This window comes from Triticum aestivum, chromosome 5A, assembly GCF_018294505.1.
Source record: "Triticum aestivum cultivar Chinese Spring chromosome 5A, IWGSC CS RefSeq v2.1, whole genome shotgun sequence".
NCBI classification, from domain to species: Eukaryota; Viridiplantae; Streptophyta; class Magnoliopsida; order Poales; family Poaceae; genus Triticum; species Triticum aestivum.
The window spans coordinates 130,901,249-130,916,649 of NC_057806.1; the positions used below are offsets into that span (position 1 = coordinate 130,901,249).

The 15,401-nt window shown below is 44.6% G+C and overlaps 3 protein-coding genes across 8 annotated transcripts; 1 reads left to right on the forward strand and 2 right to left on the reverse strand.

Annotated features, from left to right (window-relative positions):
- The first annotated feature begins 2,043 nt into the window (after nucleotides 1-2,043).
- Nucleotides 2,044-4,854, forward strand: LOC123102620 (5'-adenylylsulfate reductase-like 6). The gene is made up of 4 exons (XM_044524032.1): nucleotides 2,044-2,346; nucleotides 3,342-3,514; nucleotides 3,604-3,728; nucleotides 4,149-4,854. The coding sequence occupies exons 1-4, from the start codon at nucleotides 2,149-2,151 to the stop codon at nucleotides 4,553-4,555; spliced, it is 903 nt and encodes a 300-aa protein (XP_044379967.1). The 5' UTR covers nucleotides 2,044-2,148; the 3' UTR covers nucleotides 4,556-4,854.
- Nucleotides 4,855-4,935: 81 nt separating this feature from the next.
- On the reverse strand, nucleotides 4,936-9,910 carry LOC123102619 (polyprotein of EF-Ts, chloroplastic). Its single transcript, XM_044524031.1, has 4 exons — nucleotides 9,659-9,910; nucleotides 7,531-9,176; nucleotides 5,959-6,670; nucleotides 4,936-5,783 (listed from the first exon to the last, which is right to left on the reverse strand). The coding sequence occupies exons 2-4, from the start codon at nucleotides 9,128-9,130 to the stop codon at nucleotides 5,177-5,179; spliced, it is 2,919 nt and encodes a 972-aa protein (XP_044379966.1). The 5' UTR covers nucleotides 9,131-9,176; nucleotides 9,659-9,910; the 3' UTR covers nucleotides 4,936-5,176.
- Nucleotides 9,911-10,865: 955 nt separating this feature from the next.
- On the reverse strand, nucleotides 10,866-15,146 carry LOC123102621 (spore wall protein 2). 6 transcript variants are annotated; one of them, XM_044524037.1, is made up of 10 exons: nucleotides 14,896-14,997; nucleotides 14,777-14,815; nucleotides 13,784-13,837; nucleotides 13,330-13,383; nucleotides 12,910-12,963; nucleotides 12,740-12,811; nucleotides 12,567-12,656; nucleotides 11,982-12,038; nucleotides 11,504-11,630; nucleotides 10,866-11,251 (listed from the first exon to the last, which is right to left on the reverse strand). In XM_044524037.1, the coding sequence occupies exons 1-10, from the start codon at nucleotides 14,980-14,982 to the stop codon at nucleotides 11,199-11,201; spliced, it is 687 nt and encodes a 228-aa protein (XP_044379972.1). In that variant the 5' UTR covers nucleotides 14,983-14,997; the 3' UTR covers nucleotides 10,866-11,198. The 6 variants fall into 6 exon arrangements, with proteins under 6 accessions (XP_044379972.1, XP_044379970.1, XP_044379969.1 ...); XM_044524035.1 differs by adding an exon at nucleotides 12,294-12,383 and having other exon boundaries at nucleotides 10,945-11,627; nucleotides 14,896-15,146; XM_044524034.1 differs by adding an exon at nucleotides 12,294-12,383 and having other exon boundaries at nucleotides 10,945-11,630; nucleotides 14,896-15,146.
- Between the last annotated feature and the right edge of the window lie 255 nt (nucleotides 15,147-15,401).

Below are 15,401 nucleotides of genomic sequence, written 5' to 3' on the forward strand. Positions count from 1 at the left end.
AGAGAACAACTGGAGAGTATAATGATTGGATCCCAGCTTAAGTTCCGCTGCGAGGGACCATCACGAGAATCTAGTCTCCCAATCACTAGTCACAAACACCTGATCTAGCACGCATTGCACAGGGTCATCTCTCTCTCTCTCTCTCTCTCTCTCTCTCTCTCTCTCCCTCTCGCGCGCGCGCGTTCGTGCAAACTCTTGTGTGTGGTTCTAAGTCTATAGAAATCGTAGATGAGCGACATTAGAGAGATTAGAGTTCCTTAGTTGACATTTATATGTGACTCATCCTAATTTGCACATTCTTGATAACTTTTAGAGAATAATGCTGCAAAAGCATTCACGTCCTCTTTGCACTGGCATACCGCTTGAATTCTCGCCTCCCATGCTCCGCTAGTCAGCCACCTAGTTCATGCTTCGTGCAATGCTTAGTCTAGGTCAAACGTGTTATCGATGATCTCAGCGTTGACCTGGCAGGGAAAAGGAAAGATGAAGGGAAAGTGTGAGGCAAATCCACCAAAGCTGAGAAAACCAATTCAGGCAACAAAATAAATAAACAACAACAACGCGAGTTAAATAAACCGGTTAGGGCTAAACTACGCTTTCCAACTCCAATCCCAACTACTAGTACACACTAGTAAGCATGCACGTGCAACGCACGTCTCAAATGTAATTCAAGTGAGATTAACATAATAAAAAAATTAATGTTTTTAAAAATATAAATCAAATGGATACACAATGTTTGATATCGCTCAAATTGTATTTTCAAAAGTGAGACACAATAGTGGTTATGTTGCTGCATAGAGTAATCATAGGAAAATATTCTCATTTAAATAAAATCAGCAATTATTTATTAATGCAGTAATATTGGCTTGTAGTGTAGTCTTCTCTTCGAGTGTAGCCAGGAAAAAAAGTATAAACTGCCTTACGGTGCAGCTATATTGTTCAAGATGCTTAATTCTCGAATCTTATTTTATTCTACTAATCTGCATAGCAAAATATATACTTGTACTAATTTGAATCAAATTACATATATTTTTTGGTTGTGTGGATTGCCAAAATTATATAGTTATCTACTATGGATAATAGGAAATAGAAGATGATATGTGACTACAACGACTTCTATATAAAATAAATATGATATACAAGAACTAATTGAAATGTAAAAGGGCTAAAAGAAATCCAATAATTATCATGATAGAAAGTATTCAGCCGGTTTTGTATGTGTTTATGCTTTGGCAACCATACTAACTTACAATGCTGTAAGACGATCTGTACGTACATATACTGATGAGTTATGAAGAAAAATAAAATAGGTACATTTGTAACAGTGTAATACCTGATCCGAAAAAAGTTATTCATTAATATTATTGGAGGAAAGAGGCGCGCAGACAAAAAAAGAGAGGCGGTGCAAATAAGGCCTTAAATAGTATGTTCTCAAGTTTGCCGATGGTTGCCGTAGAGCATGCCCTGGACGTGGATGGAGTCGTCGCAGTAGCGGCAGAAGAGCACCTGGCCTCCAGGCAGAAGATGATGGTGGCGACAACACGTGTGTTCCCGGAGAAAGATGAAGCTCCTCGCGCTTCCCACATCGTGGCTAGCGTGCATGATGGCGGCAGGCGGCTCGCGATTAGCTTCCTAATAGGATGGATGCGTCCGAGATAAGTTTTTTAATAGGATGGATTTGTGTGAGATTAGTTTCCTAATATGATGGATGCACTCTGATTTAGTTTCCTAAAATAGGATGCACCTGTGATTATTAGTTTCCTAATTGCTTAGGTGTGGAGTTTCATATTTTCCTCCACGGTGGAGTACGGTCAGTCAATGTAAATTACTAAGTGCACACAGAAAATGGGTTAGGTTAAGGCTAACCGTTAGATTGATTTTACTTGGCCTAATCGTGCGGTTGTATTGGATCTGTGTACGCTTTGTGGGGTGTGCTTAAAGAAGTTCTTGTTTGATTGTTTAATAGTAGTATAGACTACTAGTGCCAGGTTTTCCGTTCCTGCCCTCCGAGAATCTGCTCTTGTCCGGAAACACCCTCCAAATTTGTTACATTTACATTTTCTTTCTGGTGACAAAGCTGACCTCCAAAAACAACCAAGAAATCTCACGACGCGTCCTCCTCCCACTCCTCTCCTCCCCCCTCTCGCCATGGCCGGCCGCCTCCTCGCCGCCCCTCTCCTCCTCCTTGTGCTCCTCCAGCTCCCCGTGCCGTCCCAGGTGCACGCGTACCCGCTCGCGGCGGCACACTCTGGTCGGTGCCGAAGGCCGGAGGAGAGGCCGCCGCCGTTCCTCCAGGGGCTCCGGCGAACCTGCCGCACCGCGACGGAGGGGCACCCGGCCGAGGAGGTGCGTATCTCAACCATAGCTCCGAGCTCGATTGGTTGGCTACAAATTGTTTGCTTTTTTTGGGTGTGCCTGTGCATTTATTGTGTGGATGAATCCGGAGATTCGTTCGTACGGTTCTTCATCGATCTCTTTCTCTCGTGAATTCGGGTTCGCCCCTCGATTCGTATGTCACACAATTTAATGTCCGGTTCCTAAATCTTAATGCTATTTAGGTGCCACCAAGTTAGTTTTGTTTTTTTACAGGTTTCAGAAGTAAATTGAGCGAATTCACTTTGCAATTCTTGGGGGAAAAAGTTGACGTTTATCATGATGGGATTCTGTTCTATAGTTTTGATTTGGTTAGGCGATTTCCCTTCAATTTCATTCGGGGCGAAATAAACCGTTCTTGTTTTATTTATTTTTGTGCAAGCTGATTGGGTATTAGTCAACGCAGGAGTATGAAGGTTCAGTTGGGTGGCTAGTCTGGCTCTTATCCTGCATCAAATCATCTTTTGTTTTCCACAAATATTGCGCTCGAAAATAAATTTATTTGGAATGCGTTGGCATCTTTCATCGGTTCAAGCTTTTCAAGATGCCAATTTAGGGGCAATTCAGCTAGATTCCGTGTGTTGTTTCGGTGTCATTGAGCGGATCAGTGTCCTCATTTCCGCAACTTATTGTGCTTATGACACCAGTTCTTGTCAGTTCATTCTGCAAGTAAAATAAAATTTCATGTAGTAGTGAATCAGAACGTATAAGTTACCATTGAGCGTTTGGGATGCCTGCATTTGGATTCACTTTTCTAAGAGGTTTAAATGCCTCAATGGATTGCCTGCCAATGAAACGGCGGTAATATGATGGTTATGCCATAGCAGTTCCCTATAGTCTCTGCTCTCTAGTCAATTTGCTGTAGTGTGGATAATTAGCAAATAGACTGAAAATCATCCTCTTATGAAGTGTGAGTCCTTTGGTCCGTGCCGTGCTTAATATTAACCTCACCTTGAAAAACTTTGCAGGTTAATGGGGAGGAACTTATCAGAGAGTTGGGTGGAAAGGAGTACACTGCTGTCCTCTTCTATGCATCATGGTGCCCTTTCTCTCATAGAATGAGACCAATCTTCGACGATCTTAGCTCAATGTATCCACATATTAAGCACTTGGCTGTAGAACAGTCCAACGTGATGCCAACGTAAGACCGTTATGCGTAGTGGTGTTCCTGTCATCCTTGCCCATTAATATGACCGACGGCCTTAACTAATACCTCCTTATGATTTGCAGAGTTTTATCAAGATATGGTGTCCGCAGCCTTCCTTCTATACTAATAGCACATGAGTCATATGCATTTTGGCCTCTTGTTGCCAAAGATCTCAACTCACTGGTCAACTTCTACTCTGCTGTTACTGGTAGGTTTCTCAATGCTCATTGTGCATTTACTGAGTTGTAACCCACCTGATATCCTTATGTGATTAGCAAATTATGGGTACAGTGGTACGCCACTGTTTTAGTATGAAATATTAATCATCTTACTGTCCAAACAGCCTGTGCTCTATTGGCACAACTGGAAAGACGGGAATAGTAGTTCTATGGATAAGATGGCAACAGTAATTCTCTGGAGGAGAAATGGCAATACAATTATATGTATGTTAAATATGCACAGATGTAATTGCCATTATTTTACTATAACCTAACCAGTAGATTGTTAGATTAGATACTGCACTAGCATTAGCTCGTCACACTTCGATAATGTTACTAAATTCATAGAAAAATAGGAAGTATGTGGTGGTACTCTTGTTCTGTCTTAACAGAGACTCTGTTCGATGCAGGACAAGAACCAGTTGCATATCTTGGTCCACGGAAGGGGAACACAACCGAAAGAAGCACACAGTATGCGAAGCTTTGGAGTGGTTCAGTCAGCGAATCAGTGAAGAGCGAGCCCTACCTAGCATTCAGCATCCTCTTTATTTGCCTGAGGATATTCTTGTTCTTCTTCCCAAAGTTCTTCGCCTGCATCAAAGGCTTGTGGGCCCAATACTTCCGGCATGCCAACTTTGGAGTCCTTGCCAAATTGACCCAGCTGCTCGAATGTGTGCCCCATGCCGTGGATGTAAGGAAGATGTGGAGCAAATGGAGGCTCATGGTTGGAGCCATAAACATGAGAGTCTGGGCATCATCTCTAGCTTCCGTGTCTCTTGGTGGGCAATCTTCCCCCCGAGCTGCTACATTGGATTGATGGTTTGGATTTTAACGTCGAGCGGGAGAGCATGCGGGCTGTTTGAATTGCGCTGGATGTGGAAGCTCCTGTAACTCACATGAACATGTAGTGAAACATCTTGTTTGTAGCCTGTAAATCTTAGGGATACTGTTGAGCCTGTGTAGACCACACTGTAACATTAATCATGAGTACCAATTGTCATAGTTTTTGAGCAACTGGGCACACATCATAAGCCCTTGTACTATTTTTCACATGTAATCTGCAATTGCAGTATGTTCATCTGTCTTGTACTAATAAGTGAAAGACATTTCGACCTATGTTTTCATATAGTACCACCAGGGATAAAAAGTGTAAAATCAATTCTTCTGGCTAAAGCAAAAACTCTGAAGTAAAACATGGAACCAGAAACCAATTTAATTTGCCGTAATCCTTTCATGGACAATATATTGATCTCTCCTGTCATCTACATTGAAGGTGTGCAAAAAAGTGTGTTGTTTGTAACCAGGAACAATGGTAACAAGTGATACAAAATTATACATGGAACTCAGTACAAACTAGCAGCAGCTATGCACCACGATGAATCAAAATGTGCCCGGCTCCTGATGCCATGGATTGTAGCGGAGGTCACTGTCTCATTTATCAGTTCTCGCCGAGGGTATACCTGACAAACCTCCGTACCTTGATGTTCTCCCCCAGGCCGGCGATCGTCTCCTTAACGAGATCCTTCACCGTCTTGCTGTCATCCTTGATGAAGGGCTGCTCCAGGAGGGCCATCACTCCGAGCCTCTTTGATATCCGCCCTTCCACGATCTTCTCCCTGATGTTTTCGGGTTTCGACTGCAGGTCCTCCCTCTGCATCTCAATCTCCTTCTCCTTGCTGACAACACTCTCTGGTATGTCCTCCATTGAGACATATTCAACCTGTGGGCATGCCACCACTTGCATTGCGAGGTCATTCACCAGCTCCTTGAATTTCTCATTGCGAGCCACAAAGTCGGTCTCAGAGTTGATTTCAATCATGCACCCTATACGGTTGTCGTGGATGTACGAGCCAATCAGGCCTTCAGCGGTCAGGCGAGAAGACTTCTTGTCTGCAGACGAGAGGCCCTTTTTCCTGAGGAACTCCTGAGCCCCCTGAAGGTCACCCCCAGTCTCAGCCAGCGCTTTCTTGCAGTCCATCATACCAGCGCCAGTTTCATCTCGGAGTTGCTTTACCAATGCAGCTGAAATTGCCACAGCTGGTTTCCTGGAAACATAGGTATGTCAAGTTATATTGAGTGTTGACTTTAGGGGAAATGATCTATGCAATTAGAAGTTAGAAATGCCAAGACAGTAAAAACATTCTGGTGCACATATTATGCACACCCCAAGAAACATAAACAGCACATATGAGCAACATGAGATTCTGAGAGGAAGATTACTTCTCTGCAGCTTCAACCGATTCCTCAGGCTTGTCATCCTTCAGAGGAGCAGCTGGTGGTGGCTTCGCGGCTGTCTGGGCTGCAACTTCAGCAGCAAAATCCTGGCTTTTTTTCTCCAACCCTTCTCCCAGGTTGTACCGAACAAACCTCCTCACCTTCATGTTCTCTCCAATTGTAGCAATAGTTTGCTTCACCCATTCACCCGTTGTGACCTTGTCATTCTTGATGAATGGTTGTTCAAGCAATGCAAATTCTCCAAGCCTCTTCTTTACTCGGCCCTCGACAATCTTAGCGCGGATCTGCTCAGGCTTCGACAGCAAGTCCTCCCTCTGCATCTCCAACTCTGTCTCCTTCTTCACAACCTCCTCAGGGACATCGTCAATGGAAATGTAATTTACTTGAGGGCAAGCAGCAGCTTGCATGGCAAGATCATCGACCAACTCCTTAAAGACATCACCTCGTGATACAAAGTCAGTCTCACAGTTCAATTCAATAAGGATACCGATTCTGCTGTCATGTATGTAAGAACCAATTCTTCCCTCTGCAGTGGCTCTTCCAGCCCTCTTGTCAGCAGCAGCCAGCCCTTTCTTCCGGAGGAATTCTTGAGCTTTATCAATGTCACCACTCGATTCAGCAAGAGCCTTTTTGCAGTCCATCATGCCTGCTCCAGTTGCGTCACGCAACTGCTTGACAAGAGCAGGAGAAATAGTTGCTGCACAGATGCAGAAAAGAACATCAAAATCTTTCTTCTGCTGCCCTAACAACAGTTCATCAATAAAGTACAATATGCAGTGAACTGTGCTGCAGAAAATGCAGGGACAGGTATGTTTTTTAAAATGAAATTGCAAATAATGGAGGTGTTAATTAGAAGAATTAGTGCACCTGTTAACTTACACTGCATCCATAAAAGCTTTAGGACCATCAACTGGTGTCGCATTTTATAATAAGTTCTGATTGATATTTGAAAATCAAAATTTGCATCGGGCAATCACTTTCTAAATGCATTTACGGGACACAGTTACACGTCATAGAGAAATCTCTTTATGCCATATATTAAACAAAAAACTTAAAACTTTCAGTGCTGTCAACAAATTTGTAGGAAAATGTGTAGTTGCCACATGAAACAAAACAAAAATCAGACCGAAGCTATGCAAATGAAGAGGAAGAAAGCATCCTAATGCGATGTTCCAAAAACTGAAGCCAAACCAAAGTATCATGTTGAGGCTTATCCTCCATAGTTCAAAACTGTACAGTGGCGGATGAGGTGATATCTGGATTGTACATGTTGAGGCTTATCCGACCAACTCAAACCTTTGAGCCAGCGAGGAAACAAAATTAAGTGCATTGATTCTTGCGTCATTTACCAAAGTAAGGAACAATACCACAAGAAGAAATGTAAAAAGAACTGGCAAAAGGAGTTGCTTGAACAGTTTACATGCAATCTATCCTAATACTCTTCCTAATTAGGTAGAGTTGCTTGAAGAGCCTTTCGCAGACAGGATGTGACTGATCAAATTACTACATGTCAGGGCCTTTTGCAGATAAGATCTTGTCGACAAAATTACTGCTGACCTGTGGTTGTGCTTGCTTCTGCAGCTCCAGCAGCAGAAACCTCTGTGGTTTTCTCATCCGAGGCTGCTACTTCCTCAGTTACCACAGCAGGCTCGCTACTTGCAGTTGCAGGAACCTCCGGCACTGATTCTTCTGGCTCCTCAACCTTATCAAGAGGAGTGATTTCCTCAACGGCGCCAGTGACAGCTTCTGTTGAAGGGCTGTCCTCCTCTTTGCTTTCAACTTCAGTAGCAGAAACTGTAGGAGGCTCAACGGCGCCAGTGACAGCTTCTGTTGAAGCGCTGTCCTCCTCTTTGCTTTCAACTTCAGTAACAGAAACTGTAGGAGGCTCAACGACGCCAGTGACAGCTTCTGTTAAAGAACTATCCTCTTTGCTTTCAATTTCAGTAGGAGGCTCAACGAGCTTGTCGTCAACGGTGCTTTCAACCCCAGAAGTTGAAACTGAAGTCTCAGTCTCAACTTCTGTTTTCACTTCTGGAGCCGTAACCTTTTCCCTCTGGTCCAAGAATGCAGAGATTTCCTTGCTCCTACGGAAAGCTAACTCGAAAGCGTTGGTCCCTCTGGACCATCCCTGCTTCAGGTTGGTGTTTAACGACGACAACTCGTCGTCATCATCTTCTCCCCCCTTCATCGTCAATGTGACCTGGCCTCGTGCTACATTCAACACTTTCACCGTTACCTCTTGACCAACCTCCAGTGCGGAATGCCCGATAAGGGTAAACAGTGCCGCTGCTTCCTCTTCCCTTGGGAGGAATCCTTCTTCTCCATCAGGCAGTGTCACAAATGACCCTGTTCTTGTCGAATTTTTCACAGTGCCAGTCAGAGATTGTCCTCGTGTATACTTTGCCTCGTCTATCTTCTTGAAATCCTTTGTTTGCCTTGGTGAGCTTCTAGGCGCAGCTGCAGTTGGGCTCCTCCCACCGCTTGGAGCCGTAGGTGCTTCCTTGACATAATCTCCACCTGTCCGCATTGTCAAGGAGATGCGCCTTGTTTCTTTATTTACTTCCACTAATTTCACTGACACCTCTTGCCCAACAGTGAAGAGGGTAGATATATCTTCGACAAAACCGTCACTTACTCTGGAGATATGAACAAGGCCTTCGGTGAATGCTCCAATGTCGACAAAGACTCCAAATGGCTTGATAGACCTGACTTTCCCGGTAAAGGATGCACCAGGAACTAGATCACCATCCTTCAACGGCGGCATCTCGCTCTTACGTGGGTTGCGACCTAACTTGGGAGGGGAGGAAGCCGGGCTCTTGCTAGCCACAGCCTGCCCAGTAGTTTCAGCAGCGGCAGGTGCGGCATCGGAAGTTTCTCCTGCCGGAGATGACGAACCCTCCACCGTGACATCGGTCCCAACAGCTGCTGCTGACAAGGTCCTTAGCCTGTTGTTAGCAGAGGACCAGCTCCTTTTGTACATGCTGATCAAGTGGAATGGTGTCTGTGGCTGCAGCAGCCCATGGCGCGAGGGCGATGTGACTCTTGAATACCTCTCTGAACAACGGAACCTTCTTATCTGGATTTCTCGGCTGGGCCTGAAACTGCCTATGTGGAACAGGCTGATGGTGCCAACAGAGCAATGAACCACCGGCGTCATGCTGAATTCAGGGGAGCTGTATCAGAATCTTGATTCCTTGAGAACCCTGCACGAGGACAGAGACTCGTTTCAGCACCACGCAAGAAGAGCAAAATAATCTGACGAACAAAGAGCAATACATGATAGAGATGCTGTGAAAGAGCATCACTTGAGAAGTGCAAACATGCATGCATAGGCAGTCTCTGACCCAGCAAAATTTTGGGGGAGCAACTATTGCACTGGATTCTGAATATGCTTCCTGTCCAGCATTCCAGTGCCTACGTACACAGCGAGTACCACCCTACAACTTATCGCTTTACAGGGTGGGAGAACGGGCTGTAGTGCTCCGAAACAAGACGACCGTCGGCAGTCGGCGCAGGCATACCCACAAACACGTCCCGCGCAAGCGATGGCAAAGGAGATGCTTAAGAGGGTAGAGCAAGGGCGGGAGGGAGACGAGAGGCATGGACGACGGCGCTGGCCGCATTAGGGTCGCCGACGAGCTAGCTACGCGGGACAGGGGCGGCACGGGCGGGAACACGGCGTTACCTCGTCGGGGCGACGGCGAGCTCCCGCGGTGGCCGTCGTGAGGAGAGGGAGGGAGGCTGAGGAGGAGGCGGAGGGGTCGCTGGGGATATATAGCCTTATCTGGAAACGAAACGGAGGAGCAGAGGTGATAGACTGATGCTAGCAGTGGATGGCTGGGATGGACGGGGCGCGCAGTTTTGCTGTGCCGCTGGACCTGGCCCGCTTCGCTGCCCCGACGGGTTGCCTTTGAGTTCCGTCGGTCTTTTCTTTTTTTTTGAGGGGAGAGTTCCGTCGGTCAGTTGTGCGTGTCCCATGTGTGTGTGTGCAGGTTTTTTCAAAGTCGTGCGTGTGCAGGTTCTCCACCTTGTAAAAACCGTGGCTGTCTATCTGACACCTTGTAAGAACCGTGGTTATCTGATAGGACAGGGACAGCCAGTGCTGTTTTTGAGCGTTTTCTCCATCGCCGCCGTCCGGTTCGTCCCCGCCGCTGTTTCTGCCGTCGTCGCAGCCACCACCCAACCGCCAAGCATCCACCCATCCATCACCGCACCGCCCGCATGCTGCAAATCGACCGTATTTTGTGCCGCTCCACTGCCGGCGCCTGGTTCGTTTCTGCCGCCGTTTTCGTTGTCGCTGCCGCTCATCAGCCATTGCCGCCCCACCGCATAGCTTTTGTCCCACGGCCGCGGCCCGGTTCAAACGCCGCATTATGACCGCCGTTGCTCAGCCGTCTCAATTCTAGTTTTTACATCTTCATTTACATCATCTATTGGAGTTACACTTTTACATCATCAATTTACATCATTCGTTGAAGTCGCCTCTTTTTTGGAGATGTAAAAAACACTTTTTGAATATGTAAATTTTCACCTCTCCTGTTTTACATCTTTAAATTTCCATCTTCTATTGAAGATGCTCTAAGTATATAAATGTACAGGCAGCGCGGCCTCAGTAATACCACAATAACCAGGACAACAAATGTGGTGTCGTATGGTCTAAGCATTCCTACAGCGAATCCATTCGCACAAATTCAACAGGGCTCGCAAAAAAAACACCTGCATCATAGGATTCCGGCGGTTTGTGCACATATTTGTACTCAGCGTATCCACCGACCACCCAACAGAAAAAAAAAACACAGTTCAGTGATGTACCTCCCCGTTCATATAGTCATATCAGTTTCATAATGCATGAAGATGTTTCTAAAAAGAATAATGCATGAACATATGCAAGCTGACGGTTAAGAAAAACATCTCTACAGAAGTTTCTTCCATGCCAACACTCATGTTCCCATGTCAGCAAAACAACCCAGCTCAAGCAAAAACGGTGAAATTTTCATGCGGACACTCTTACATTAATAAGGTAGTTAAAGAGGTTGCAACAATTCCCGAGTGCTGGAGCCCACTCGTTGCAGCAGCGTTCGAGAAAGACCACGCTACACGACCAGATGATCACACAGAGCATGGGCCTCCCTTGTAGAGGAACCGATCTACCACTGCTCTTTAAGTTTCTACTGCGGGGCCACCAAAGAAGTGACGCCATTTCTACTCTCCGTTCATGCACTGATTTATTCGTTGCTCGGATTCTCCGTCTTGGTACCTTCTATGCCCACCGTCTCATCTTCCGTCTTGGTACCTTCTATGCCCACCGTGTCATCTTCCGTCTTGGTACCTTCTATGCCCGCCATGTCATCTTCCGTCTTCGTACCTTCTATGCCCGCCATGTCATCTTCCGTCTTGGTATCTTCTTTGCCCGCCGTGTCATCTTCCGTCTTGGTACCTTCTATGCCCGCCATGTCATCTTCCGTCTTGGTACCTTCTATGCCCGCCATGTCATCTTCCGTCTTCGTACCTTCTTTGCCCACCGTGTCATCTTCCGTCTTGGTACCTTCTTTGCCCGCCGTGTCATCTTCCGTCTTGGTACCTTCTATGCCCGCCATGTCATCTTCCGTCTTCGTACCTTCTATGCCCGCCATGCCATCTTCTTCAGGGGCCTCCTGCTGCAATCAAGAATGGAAAAGGTCAGGCGAAGTAATTACTAGACAATCATCTGAGCATGTATGATTCCACCATACTGTCACTTAAATCTACTTGTTTTCCTGGTACTAGTGTTAACATACCTACTTAGCACATGCACAATGATTTCAAAAGAGAACTAGTTGTGAGTCCTCTAAAAAGATCAAGCTACGTTAGGAGAAGATGTCATGCTAAATTTCAGGATTTGGATTTACAGTTCTCAACATTCTTGATTGTTCAGAAACATGGGCAGGTTCTGTAATTCAACAAGAGGTACAAAATCAATCATTGCCAGTCTGCCTTAGCCGCTAGCCGTGTAATAGGTAAATACTCACATTCTTTTCCTCCTCAACCCCACTGCCTTCATCATTATTTTCTGGATTATCCTCCAACTGAGAAAAGAGGGGAAGGGGCACAGGTTAAGAAACCGTTTCACAAAATTTAATGAAGTGCTACTATAACCATTAATAAGACAAGTGCTTATCATATATGTTGCAACTACCTATGTATCCATGAATTGCTCGAACTAACCATTATAAGAACACAAGTAATTAATACCGTATGGTTGCAATAAGTTATACATCCGAAAATATATTGACAGGATAGTTAATGTTTGAGCAGGTATACTAAACCAGAAATATACTTACTTTCAGGTCCCCCATGTTTGCTAATGCACCCTCACTTGTATTTTCCTCCACACTTCCTTTGTTCCCATCAGTTTCGGTAGAATCTTCTAGCTGAAAGAAAATGAAGCAGACATTGAACAAAAAAGGTAGACAGCAATGCTTTACACCATCATGAATGTAAAATAGGCAATTACCCATCCGAAAATATATTGACAGGATAGTTAATGTTTGAGCAGGTATACTAAACCACCCGCAAAAAAAAGAGCAGGTATATTAAACCAGAAATACACTTACTTTCAGGTCCCCCATGTTTGCTAATGCACCCTCACTTGTATTTTCCTCTCCAGTTCCTTTGTTCCCATCAGTTTCGGTAGCATCTTCTAGCTAAAGGAAAATGAAGCAGACATTGACCAAAAAAGGTAGACAGCAATGCTTTACACCATCATGAATGTAAAAAAGGTAATCACCCCCAAATTCTTCAAGCTAATAGTCACATCTTCCTGTTGCTTCTTAAGGGTGGTCCTCAGTTCTTGGAAATCCTGGTATGGGCAAAGGAGATAAAGCAGTTAGCCAACGGTACCAAAATAAGAGATTAATAGTTAAAACCTTTTTACAGAATATTGGGACACGTCCTTACTGATTTCAGCTGGTCTATTTCACTATTAAGTGCAGTTTTGATATCGGAGATTTCCTGCAAGACATAGAATGATAAATAAGTTGGTATTCAAATGCAAGGAGTGCTGCAGCACAAGTGCTAGCTCACAGTTAGTTTGCATTCGTTCAAGGAAGGTTGTATTGTTTGGAAGTATGGACACATGTAGAAACTTTCTGACCAAAGGAACTATCATCCTTCATTATCCCCTTGCATGTTTTATTGAACCCAGACCCAAAAACAAAGCAAACTATCATCCAATCACTGAAATATGACAACCGTTCTGCAAATAATGTGTCGATACAATACAGTAGTTCTGGTGATACAAGAGAGAACATATGTAAATTCAGAAAAACAAATTATTGATATAGAAGATATCATCAAGTGAAGTGCGCAGAGACTCACTGTTTTGTATTTCTGCACTTGGGTGTCTAAATTGCTTCTCCAGCTCTGCAAATCCTAAAAAAGAAACAGGGTAATTATATTAACAAAGCACTTCCAATATTAACAATTCCAAGTGAAGAAATGAAATAATGTGCAAATTGTAACAAAATGTAAACACGCCCATTATGCATTTAAGGGCTTTGCTCTGAAAATATAACCATATCCATATTACTCCATGTTTTAGGTATTACAAGTAAAGACAACAAAGATGTAATTTCTATTTCTGGTGAGCCCACGCTCATTAAGGTGTGCCCTTCAAATGGTAAGATGAAACTTGCGCGCACAGATACCATGTTATTACACTACTATGGAACAAATGGGAACCATCTAACAAAGCAAAACATTCATTAAATAAATTAAGAAAGATGCATGAAAAGAAGAATAAAGATGTCTACTTTACAATATTTCAGCATACCTCCTTAAGACCTCGAAGTCTTCCCAAAAGCTCTGACTGTGATTCATTTAATTCCTGTTATTCAAAAACACAGAAAGGTTTATTTCCTTCTTTCTCTCAGAATCTTAGAATACAAGCATTGTTTATAAACATATCAGCACAAAAGGACAATGCTGAATCGAAGAGCTATGATAGATTCAATATAATCAGAAACAAGGGACTTGGGACAATTTATGGGTGAAATAACATAGCATGGTAACCACTTACTGAACAATTATGAGATTGGTCGCATTGACAAATTGACAAAATGCTACATACCTATATATCAGAACTAGAATTGTTCATCCATGAATCCTAGAATAGGAAGGTCCAGGATTCAGCGCTCAACACAGAAGAAGGTTACCCCCACACATTGATTCAGATGAAACTGGTTCTTGAACATTATTTTTATCACTTTTTTCATTGAAGATTGAACACGTGATTTTCTGATCTTAATCACTGAACTCCAAATCTTCTGAATTCTAGAAGCGTGGTCTGTAACTTTGACGATGAAGCCATTGTTTAGTATCCCTAGTCCCTACTAATGAGGTGGAGAATATGGATGTTGTTCTCAAAGTGCTGGGCTTTGGTGGAATTCAGGAACCTAGTATGTAGGAATGCAAGTAAAATAACTAATTATGGTACGTCTGTAATGACTTCTCAAACATGACGCAAGTTGGTAATGCAGTCGTGTTCCTTAGGACTTGATGATGCAAGCATTTACAACAGTCATGGTTACAACCACTATACTAATCTGCTCATAGCTGGCAATCCAACCAGTAACGCTTAGCTAACATGTGTTCTAGTTGCACTTGTTTTTTCTATCTCCCCGTCTTCATGCTCACAAATGTCACACACACACACACACACAAATAATGCTGCGATTCAGGAAACCTACAATTCATCGTAGCCTAAAAAAAATGCTGCTAATATAAGAGAACTTCAGAAAGAAATACGAGGAAAGGGGATCCTCACCGAGATCTTCTCCGCCACCGGCAGCAGCTCCTCACTCCTCTGCAAAACGAGGCAAACGATCAGAAACCAGACCGCGGGTACTGAGATCGGAGGATGAGGATGGGCTGGCCGGTGCTCACCGCCGGAGACGGGGAGTTCTCGCCCGTCGCCGCCTCCGCTGCCGCAACCGCAGCCGCGGGCGTCGGGGATGCTTCGGAATCGGACATGAGGATCGAGTGAGGGAGCGCGCTGGTGGTGGCTAGGGTTAGGGTTTCGCAGGGGGGCGGCACTAACGTTGCGCGTGAGACAGAGAGATTTGAAACTCAAACCGAAATGGGAAGGACGGAAGGTGGTGGGTGGTCTGGTTATACGAGGAGAGGCCGCTGCGCTTGGTCTCTCACCGTCAGTGTTTTTTTTTTCAAGTTTATTGAACGACTTAAAACGCAGGATTTTTCTGGCCGGTCGGCCGGCTAACGCTAGCGCCGGTCGCTCGCGGGCCATCTGATCAACAATGCACCGCTCGCTCCCGGCCGTCTGATCAAAGATCACACGAGATTCGCTCCCGCATCACTTGGTAGCCACCACGTAATTATTCCACTCGTGCTTTATCTCTCGTGCTTATCTTCGACGAAGCCTCTCAGCCACT

Excerpts from the sequence above, each read along its gene's own strand:
- LOC123102621 (XM_044524034.1), bottom strand. The coding sequence starts at position 14,982 with ATGTCCGATTCCGAAGCATCCCCGACGCCCGCGGCTGCGGTTGCGGCA. Across the intron at positions 14,816-14,895 it reads AGAACTCCCCGTCTCCGGCG|AGGAGTGAGGAGCTGCTGCC; the intron begins GTGAGCACCGGC and ends CTCGTTTTGCAG. Across the intron at positions 12,964-13,329 it reads AAGTGCAGAAATACAAAACA|GAAATCTCCGATATCAAAAC; the intron begins GTGAGTCTCTGC and ends TATGTCTTGCAG.
- LOC123102620 (XM_044524032.1), top strand. The coding sequence starts at position 2,149 with ATGGCCGGCCGCCTCCTCGCCGCCCCTCTCCTCCTCCTTGTGCTCCTC. Across the intron at positions 2,347-3,341 it reads AGGGGCACCCGGCCGAGGAG|GTTAATGGGGAGGAACTTAT; the intron begins GTGCGTATCTCA and ends AAAACTTTGCAG. Across the intron at positions 3,515-3,603 it reads CAGTCCAACGTGATGCCAAC|AGTTTTATCAAGATATGGTG; the intron begins GTAAGACCGTTA and ends TATGATTTGCAG.
- LOC123102619 (XM_044524031.1), bottom strand. The coding sequence starts at position 9,130 with ATGACGCCGGTGGTTCATTGCTCTGTTGGCACCATCAGCCTGTTCCAC. Across the intron at positions 6,671-7,530 it reads AGAAGCAAGCACAACCACAG|CAACTATTTCTCCTGCTCTT; the intron begins GTCAGCAGTAAT and ends GCATCTGTGCAG. Across the intron at positions 5,784-5,958 it reads TCGGTTGAAGCTGCAGAGAA|GAAACCAGCTGTGGCAATTT; the intron begins GTAATCTTCCTC and ends CTATGTTTCCAG.